This window comes from Sinocyclocheilus rhinocerous, unplaced genomic scaffold, assembly GCF_001515625.1.
Source record: "Sinocyclocheilus rhinocerous isolate Xijiao unplaced genomic scaffold, SAMN03320098_v1.1 scaffold1829, whole genome shotgun sequence".
In the NCBI taxonomy this organism is placed as follows: Eukaryota; Metazoa; Chordata; class Actinopteri; order Cypriniformes; family Cyprinidae; genus Sinocyclocheilus; species Sinocyclocheilus rhinocerous.
The window spans coordinates 657738-668531 of NW_015650027.1; the positions used below are offsets into that span (position 1 = coordinate 657738).

General features: G+C 35.9%; 1 protein-coding gene across 1 annotated transcript in view; it reads left to right on the top strand.

The window, feature by feature from the left end:
* Window positions 1–2902, top strand: part of LOC107711431 (rab11 family-interacting protein 2-like) — a 14625-nt gene extending 11723 nt beyond the window's left edge. Inside the window, exon 6 of the mRNA XM_016516420.1 lies at window positions 628–2902. Coding sequence (XP_016371906.1) covers window positions 628–858 — 231 coding nt within the window. The 3' untranslated portion in view covers window positions 859–2902. The remainder of the gene's footprint in view (window positions 1–627) is intronic.
* Window positions 2903–10794: the final 7892 nt, after the last annotated feature.

Here is a 10794-nt window from a genome sequence, read left to right on the forward strand (position 1 = left end):
TGACAGCCACAGTGGAGAAAAGAGTTTGTGTGAACTTTAATGTAAGGACTTAAATATTCATATGTAGCTCACATTAAGCTATCGTATGGCTTCAGAAGTAACACAGAATAATTCGCACAATCGGGAAAACAAAAAAATCTCGGATTTGGATCGGCTCTCTCTGACCGATACCCGATCCGAGAAAAATGGCACTATCGGAGCTGATACCCGATATGAATATCGGATCGGCGCATCCCTACTTTTAATAAAAGCTTGTTTATCAAGTAAGCTCTAAAGGCAGCATTAAATAACATGTTTATTTCGATCTTGTCTCCTAAAATATTTTGCCCCTAGAAAATTTGAATGGTTTTTTCGTTAGTTTACTTTGGAGTCCCAGAATTATTAGTCTACCTACTACTGTATGTAGCATTATTGCTTATCCATGTATACATTGTGCAGTGTTTCAATTAACATATTAGCATGTTTCACAGTGGAAATTTTACAGTATCAAATTATAGGTCAAAAGAAGTACACAATTTATTTACTTCAGAGAGCAGTTTGAATTCCCAGCATGTTATGGGGCAATAAAAAAGTAGAGATTTAACAACATTTAAGAATCATATGTCATGTATTATTCCTCACATCTAGGAGCCTGAACATCTGCAGACGAATATGGCGGCCTACAACAATCTCTCCTTTGCAGAAGTTGTGCAAGAGCTCATCAAGCAGAAAGAGGTGGTGAGAAAGAAAGATGCTCATATTCGGGAGCTGGAGGACTACATTGATAACCTGCTGGTCAGGGTAATGGAAGAGACACCCAGCATCCTGAGAACACCCTATGAGCCCAAGAGAAAAGCTGGGAAGATCTCAAAGAAGTAAAGGATCTCCAAAGCATATTATAACAGCTTTCTGGAAAAATATGTATTGCTTGTAAAAGGACACTGGAATGTCATTTCTGATAGGCCAAGTGTATTTGTTCACACACGGACAGATTTCTTGCCATAAAGTTACTCTAGGTTTGCAAGAACAACCGGATATATTGTGAAGAAAGATGGGCACTAAATGTGGAGATGCCAAACCCCCTTTTTTAGATTTTTCCATTACTTTTTATTTGAGCACTTAATACTCTCACTGTGTTTTGCGATGATCACTGGGGTGGACTGTCCATATGAGGCCTTTAATTTGCTGTGACTGAATTCACACTTCAATAGCTGTACCAGATCAATTGACATACGTTTGTCCACAAATATGTGGTGAAGCAAGGAAACACTTGGATGGCACCATGGGACATAAAGGTGATTGTTTACTGCATGTTCTAGCACCGGAGCATATTGGGTTCGACAGGGTAACTCTCCTGTCACTTTTGAGTGATCAGACTCATGATATTGGCATGTGTTTGGTGCCATATTGATACGTTACAAGACGTCGGTACTGAAAACTTTTTGGTACTTTTTTTCAAAGCATACGTCTATAAAAAAAAATACACTCAGAATTACACTACCAATATTTATTTTGAGCTTGATTGCAATGAGCAAATGTGTATGTGTGAATAACACTGTTCACTTTTTAAGTCTAAAAAACAAACTGCCTGTTAAATACAGCGATGACAGAAGTGTAGAAATGAGCATCCAGACTCCAAAGACTTCATTGTGAATGTCCTTCAGTTGAACTGGAATGTACTGATGCTGAATTTCTTTAGTGTACCGCAGGACTGTCAAAATGTGTGGTCTGCCTACAGTTGACTACACCAAAGGTTTGTTGATTAAACTTAAGCTAGCCGGTCAGTCAATCAAGCACACAAGTATTATATAGCCCCTTTTAAATTTCTAATTTTACCAGAGCAAGTCTAGCCCATGCGTATTTAAAACCATAGCAAATAACTGATTAATTTGGCACGTCTGGATGCCTCATTATGGAAACATTTCAGTCGGTTTGATTCATTACAATGTATAGCATGTTTCGTGATGAGCGATGTAGACAAAAACTAGCTGAAGAACAATTGTTTATAGATTCAAGGCAGTACTCTTTGACATTGTACTGCTTTCCCAATACTTTTCTTGTAGGACACTTCTTATAGTGTTGATTTTTTTTCTAGTGAGAAAATGACATTGGCTATCATTCTTGGTAACTCGGCATATATTTTGCACCCTGGGCTGTTACACTGGAGCATCTGTGTAGTGAAATACTGTACAGCAGTGGTACATGTGCGCCCCGCATACTTAAAAATGTACATTTGAGAAAACTAGAACGATTGTAGTCTGAAAAATAACCCAGCCCTTCATGTGAAGAACGAAACAATTCTTTAGGCCATAATATCCCTTTTTGATATTTTTAAGACACAATAAGTATATAAGTTCTCTGTCTATATAGCTCTGCAGCAAGCTTCCCAGAAGTAGTTGTTCTTAACAACATGGTTAAAACACTGTGCTGGTTATTTGTGCTGGAAAGGAAGTCTCGTCTTTTATAATATTCAGTCACAATGAGCAAGTGATGTATTCTAGCTGTAAATTATTATTGTTTTGTTCATTTAAAGTTTTATTTACTTACATTTTATGTATTTGGAGAGGTTTACATGTGTGTAATTGGCTATTCATGTTAAAATCATTCAGTGCCACGTGCAGTGTTACACAGTGCTGACATTAGTTAAACGCTCTAGTTTAATGTCAGTTTTCTAAAAAAGGCCATTTTGAGGCCATTTTGTGTGAGCAGACAGAAGCTAGTTTTTCCATATAGTTATGTTTACGTGCAAAATTGTTTATCCTTTGTATATGGATAAACGTGTTAAAGCTTATATTTACAAATCATTTACAAATGTTGTATGCCAGGCTCACATTATTTAAACCAGGAGCATGTTATTTATTAATGATTTTTTTTTTCTGCATTATATTTGTCACTGGCCAAAAATGTTTCATTGAATGAATTCAATTCAGAAAAAATATATACGATGAAGAGTAAAGTTAGCTATAGTACATATAGTTAGCAAGTTTTTTTCTCTCTCTCTATTTTTCATATCAGGACTTTGTGTCTTTTTTTTTTTTCTTCAAGAGCTTTCGATCAAATAAGGTTCAAAATTGCTTAAGATTTGCTGTAGATCTTATTGTCGGATGGATAAGAAGTGTTGACTCGCATTGATCATATTCAGCTGAGCACTTTGCTTCTCATGTCTGTTTTGTCTCATTGAACTGGAACTGCTATGCATCTCTCTCAAGAGCAATTCTGTGTGGTACGCTGAATGTATTTTGACCAATCAGCAATGTCTGTAATCACAAACACAGTGTTGATTATCCTGTGTAGATATTACCTAGCACTAAAATGATGCTGATACATTGTTTGCTTTCACTAATATTCACAGTATAATGATCGTCATGGTTTTAAGTTGATTATCAAGAAGACATATAATTTTTAATGTGTAGGCTTTTTTTATATCCATTGGTGTATTAATGGTCCCAGTGTTTAGACTACCTATTATTTTTGCATTTTCTTTCCTTTTGCTACTTGCTTGGCTGTTGCTCTTTGATTTTGCAACATTGTAATGTTGTATATTTAGAGGTTTATAGCTATTTTTTTTATGTTTGTATGCTGCTATTTTCCTGCTATTTTCCCAGCAGATGGTTTAGATAAATTCACATAGCTTCATTATGACTTGAAAAATCAGAATGGGAAAAAAAAAGGGTTTTCCTCCATAAAGGATAGTAGCAGGGCAAAAGTAAAAAGAAAACATATGAAAGCCACGGTATCAACACAAAGTTAAGTTCGAAAAAAAAAATTTGAATATCTTTTTTTTTCCGTTAGGTGTCTTCTATACATTAATCTCTGGTGCTGCAAAATCATGTCATATATGTTTGTACCAGTTTTTCAGTATTCTGTATCATATGGGTTTTATACTCAGACAGTCCTTCCATTAAAATACTTCTTCCTCCATTTCCTCCAAAAACCTGAATTTCCAATAGTGTGTAAATAACACTACTTAGAATATAGAATTTTACCCTCAGAATTTGATTACGGTATTAGAAAAATCATAGTTACGATGAGGACTTTTCTCAACGTGACACCTTCCTATAGGGTGGTTGAATATTTTGCGTAGATGTAGTTATTGATGATTCATCCGGAAGTAATACGTCTGTCTTTGCATTCTTGGCATGCGGCATGAATGAGTGTAGAAGAGAGATCTGAGTATGTTTGTCTATGTGACTACCATATAAAAGGGTGAGAATGACGGTACAACCCATTTCAATAAATCTCCTGTACTTCATTACTCGTGTCTTGTATTGCTTTCATATACTGTACATGTAAATGTAAGACAAAAGGCTTTTAGAGCAAAATATTTTCATGTTCCAAGCTGGGAGAACTCGAATGTTATTTGACAACTGTTCTTCATCTCAAAAGCATCAAATTCAGTTTCCACATCAATACGTTCATTTAATCAAAATTCATTAGACCCTGCAATTATCTCCTCAAGCTTTAGGATTTTAGCTTTGTATTTGCATTACACTGCGAAACTCACGGATGTTGTTTCTTTCAGGGAAATTAATGGGAAGGAAATTCTCATGCCCACCCAAACAAATGAAATAGCCTCTTGAACGACAAGGTAGCTTGTTAAACTTCTCACCTCATTTGTTTATGAGTAACAGGACTTAGGAGTGTGTGTGTGTGTGTGTGCGAACCGCTGCATGTACAAGTGCCACTCAAGCTGTTTACCATCTCCTCCTGAGGAGCAGTATCATTGCTCTTCATTCACAAGACCGGCCCCTTCACAATCCACACAGAGATACTTTCTCACTGCAACATTTGGATGAAAATAGAGCTTTTCAGATGCAATGATATGTAGATTCACGGAATTCCCTATTGAAACAGGACACTTCTCAAAGCAAGGATTTCCAGTAGTTTCTTCAATAAGACACAGTCTGTCTAAGGAAGCTTGAGACAATGTGCCGTGCAAGACGGGTGCTCTCTTTATACTAGAGGGTGCTTAAAAGTATTCCGAGTTTTTTAGCTGTGTTTTATTTTTAAAGGTGTATGGGAAACCATTAAAGTACAGTTCATAAGGCCAAAATAAAATACAACTCATTACAAATACATTTGTTCTTTCATTTAAGTAAATTTTTTTAATGTAATGACCTTTAAATAGGTTAAAAGAGGTAAAAAAAAAAGTCTTGTACAGCTAAAATATAACATACGCCATCTTTAAATGTGTGAAATTTTCCATGACTGTAGTAATAGATAGTCAGTCATTTGTGGGGTCTTGCTTTATAAGTGAAATATAAAGCAAGATATGGAAGATTCTCCATTCTCTATTTCCATTGTTGCTTAATAATTTCCTCATTTTGTCCTTTTCTTTGGGCGAACTTGGTTTCATTTTACTTCAGTGTTTTAAAGCAGAGCCTGAATGTCAATAAATACTCACTGACAGATATTAATACTGTTTATAAATGTTAAATTTTATTATGAAACAAGTGATGCTAGACAAAATTTGTTAAGCCTTTTTACATGCATATGAATTCATTTAGCATTCAGCCAATGCGACTTCTGAGAAAAGAAGTACATGCATATATTCACATATATTCTTTGCAACTAAAAAGTATATTTTTTTATCTTAATAATAAATACATAGCGCATATATATATATATATATATATATATTAGGATAAAAGTTTACATTTCTATTGTTTAATTATTATTATTTATTTGTATCTTATACTGTATTGTATGTATACATCCATACAATTTAATGATATTTAAATATGTTTAAGTGTGAATTAAGTGTCCAAATACTTTCTAGGGTCACTGTAAATGTTCCACTTTGTACCACTCCTGTTAATGATTATGCAGCATTAGACAGAGAGGGTGGAAGGTGTAATGTTTAATGAGGTGCACTGTGCATCATTTTAGACTGGTAATACATTAATTACCCTTTTTGAAGGACATCTAAAAGCCAGTACTTACATTCATTACAGTGTAATGTTTTCCCTTTGGATCAGAAATGCGATCTTCTTTTGGTCAAGTCAAGTGCATATTGTATTTTGATATTGGCCCACAATATGCGACATAATCCTAAAAAATAAATGAGGAGCACCTTTTTTTGCTCGCTTTTCATGAATTAGCAATGACTGACGCTGTAAATGTTCTGGCGTAGGTTTACGGCTCATTTTCATCTGCTCTAATTGGAACAATAACTTTAACACATTCATTGCGAGATACTGTTTCGTTTTGTCTAGTGTCCAGTGGATGTGGCACGCGTCACGTCCCTTCCGCTGGACTTTATATGATACATGATAGCGCCTGCGTTTGATCGTAAATTACAGGACAGACAGTCGTGGTTCGAGCCCACCGGATGGCGCGTGTGTTTACAGGGACAAGCGTGCAGGTGAAGGCCACCCACAGTTCATCTGTGCTGCTGTTAAAAATGGATGGGCGTCATGGCGCAGAGATCGGTGACACCCGGCACGCGTCCATTCAGAGAAAACCACCCCAAGCAATCTGTGACAAGATGTTCGACAAGTGAAATTCAACACATGGATGAGCTATTCAGGTATGACAGGCATTGGTGGCTGTCGGCCCCAGCTCTGGCTGAACCTGACCTAACATAAACCAGATGTCAAGGTTAGCATCCACTGGGGCTTCCACCCTGCTCTGAAGCTTTAGCAGAGAACAGTAAGTTAATCTGGAAAAGCACTTGGTTTATAGGGGAAACCTGCATGCAGCTAGGTGTCAAATGAGCCTCTCAGCGCGAGGATGGGCCCCCATCAGGCCCTATTGTGTGCACCATTGTGTGCTTGATTGGTGCCACGCGTCCTGGATCAGGTGAACAAAGGCCAGATGACACCCTGAGGTGCAAGACGAGGGGAAATCAGACACATGAACAGGGCAATTAAAAGAAAAGGAGGTGAAAGGAGCTGAGCCCAAGCTAAGAGAAAGCCAAGAGAAATTCAAAGGTAACTGATAAAGTTTACAAACTAGAAAGAGACTGACAAGATAGGAACATCAGTACAAGCGGAGCTCTCAGGGTTTAACGAGTGCATTTCATTTTAAAGAGCACAGCTTTATATGCTGCAAAAAGGCTAAAATATAATTTATGCTGTTTTGTGTAGGCGTATGTGCGTATGTTGTCTAAAGCTATGGCTTTAGTCCTGCCCTTTCACACATTGCTTTACCCTAAAAAAATATTAAAAGAGCAAACAAATATTAAAACTATACATAATATATTTTACAATTATTATGTATAATAATATAAAAATGATTGGGCTCAAAGAATTATAAGCAAAATATCCACATGCTAACATAAGACTGTTTTTGCTGCAGTATGCCGCTGATTTAGGTTTCAGAAACACAAGTTATGTCTCTTCACAAAGATTTTACAAAGACCTTTTGATTTTACAAACCCCTGGTGGTTCTTGAGGGAAATGCAGGTGGTTTGTGAGTTGATGAAAAGCTAATAACTAAATAAATTATAAAAATGTAAAATTAAAATAAATATTGTTATAAAAATGTTAAATTAAAATAAATATATTTTTTAAATTGTCTACCTGTATGTTGACCATTAACCATCATTAAAGAACCGTGAACATGCGAAAGTATTGCAAAATTTCTAAAGTATTTTAAAATCTCGGGGTACATCAAGTAAATATCAAACCAAATAGGTTTAGCTGACAAAAACATGTAGGAATACCTGCTTTAAACCACAAAAACAATAATGTGTGGCACCATGCTAACTGAATAGATTACATCATCTCTCTCTATACTCTTTTACCAAAGTGAATTTCCATTACCATAAACAGAAAAAATCTTACCTAATAATAATAATAAAAAATTGATTCCCAATGAAAATTCAGTGTTTTATTCTTGTGATAACTTTTAGGTGCCATTATTCTCAGTTTCCCCTGAGCTAATCTGACTTCAGTATTGATGTTTTTAAATGACAATTTTATACTAAATACATATTTTATTATTTGAATACATTCAAATCTCAGTATGGATGATTTAATTTAAATTTGGATTTTATGATTAGTAAATTATATGGTTGGGGGAAAAAAACAGCCTAAGCTAGTTTGCTGGCCTGAGCTGGTTTCCCAGCCTGGTCAAGCTGGTCTGTTTTTTGTTTGTTTGTTTTTACCCTGTTAAAATGTAGTTTTTGTGCCGGCCTGCATTACTCATAGCATTTTATCTGAACTTTTCCCGTCTTAAAATATCTCTGTTTTCATGAGAAGTGACTGGTTCATAGCTCTTGTCATATAATTACCAACAAAAGCACTTGTTCAGATCTGTTGAAATGCTCGAGAAATTGAACTTTCGAATGTTTGGTAAAGACGACTTGCATGAGTCAGTGTGTATATGCTGATCTGTAAATGCCTCATTAGTCAGTCTTTACATTCTTCATAGTCTACCCATCTGGCGGTACCAGATTTTCTGGTTTAAGCTGATACGACTCTCCCTCAGGCCCGCAGGGGAGCAGGTTTCTCTCTTGCTCTCCTGAGCACTTTTACTCTCAAATATGCTGCTAAACATGGAGTAATACAGTCAATCAGTCAGTTGTCTGCCTGCCTTTCCTCTAACATAAAAGCCCAGTCGGAGCACCGCTGGACCCTGTACCAGCCAAATTACTCCGACGGGAATTACCAGCTCATAAATTCTAATGTGTCAGAGGAGTGGCGGGATTTCAGAGGCTGAATGTTTTCACCATTTTTTACTGGTTCCTGTGTAAGAGCTTGTCATTTTTCAGGCCAGACAAACAGTATCACAAACTGACAAAATGTAATGGTGTTTACACCTAAACACGGCCCAAAATCACAGCAATCTGGGCGGAGGGAGGCGACGGAAGCTGGGAGGCTGAGTGGCTCCCCACCATGCCTTAACAGGTCTCTTCAAAAGCAACATCTGTGATGTGTCAACTCTCAGAGACTCAAATCACCATACTAAACCATAATAATCCACTTTGTAAATGTGGGGCAAGTTGCAGCCTGCCTTTTTCTATTTCCTATTTTGCTCTCTCTCTCACTTTCTCTCTGTTTTCTTCACCGTCATAAATATTTATTCTTCCGGCACCTTGCTGACTCTTTAGTGTGGGAATGTAGTATTTAAATGTGCATCTTCCTCTTCTATGCTGTTTCTGATCATTGAACATACGGTGAAGAATTGAAGTGGATGGATTTAGATGCACATTAGGAAAAGCTGTTCTGTGCTTAATGTGGTTAATGAAATTTCAGCAGAAAGATGTTCAGTGGAGAGAATATTTACATCATATTCCTTCCAAAGGACTTGTGTGACCTCGTTTACAGCTCGGATTACATTTACAGCTCTCTCAAATACATTCCAGGCTTTCCTGTAAGGTTTTGCAAAATTACTCCAAACACAATGTGTTATGAAATATATATACACTGCCGTTTAAACGTTTGGGGTTGGTAAGGTTTTTAATGTTTTTGAAAGAGGTCTCTTATGCTCACCGAGGCTAGAAGCAGAAATGGTAAGATTGTGAAATATTATTACAATTTAAAATAGCTGATTTCTATTTGAATATATTTTGAAATGTAATTTATTCCTGTGATCGCAAAGCTGAATTTTCAGCAGTCAGGATTCAAGTCTTCAGTGTCACATGATCCTTCAGAAATCATTCTAATATGCCGATTTTTTTGCATGAGAAATATTTATTCTTAACTATACTGAAAACTGTTAACTATGCTAAATAGTTGTGTAAACTGATTTTTTTTCAGGTTTTGTTTTTTATTAATAAAAGTTTTTCTTAAAAAATCACACAAAATATGTTGATGTGTGTTATATATAATGTGATATATAATTGGTAGATGTATTGTCATTGCAAGGCCTTTTTACTTCACCCTCCTTTATATTTATTTTTATTTTATTTATTTTGTGTGTGTGTGTGTGTGTGTGTGTGTGTTTCCAGGTCCTCTAAAAATATTTACTACAATTAAGCTCTAGGATTTGGTTCTGAAGTTTTTTTTTTAATCATTTATATATCCTTCTCTCATTGGCTAGATTAAGTCACCTGATCAACACCCTCCTTCATATTCTTTTTACAACAGCTCATTTGAATAGTCTATATCTCTCTCTGTTATTTTCCTAATTAATAACCTGTTCAGCACAGAGAACATTGATACCAAATGGACGGACATAAAAACATGGAAGGTGCTGTATTTTTCCCCATACTTCAATACACAAGCATGTACGTGTCAAGTGATCCCATGAGGAAGATCGAGCTGTCATTACAGCAGCTAGCACCAGTCACATGTTTCAATCTGAGATTGCATTTGGAAAAATACTATGATGCTTGGTGAATATTGAAGGAGTGCTAATGAATTGTAAGTGCGGTGTTTATGAACAGCAGATGTCTATCATCGAGCCTCAGGTGGGCTGAGAGTGCCAGCGCAAGCTAACTATGTACCAGTTTGTTTGTTTATTTATTTCTTTTTTATTTTGTTTGTTATTCTGTTAACTAGCCTGTTTGCAGATGTCTTGCCTGCTAGTTTTCTCATGTCAATGCTAACAGAGGGCACATTCAGATGCCTGATCATGCCTGATGGGCACAGAGAGAAATAAAGACAGGATGGCCGTGACTAGTCTATACTGGTTACAGTATATTAAAGAATATGATTTTATTTTATTTGATCTATTTTTACTTTATCTATTAAAATAAAATAAAAAACATTTGACATGTTTTTTTGTGATGATATCTATGATTCAAACTGTCATGATATTTAAAAAAAAAGGGTTTTAATACATTCACACATGTATTCAAGGTGCAAGGAAAATATTTAATATTTTTATGTGATGTTTTTAGAGTTAAGTACATTTTTTATGTACCCC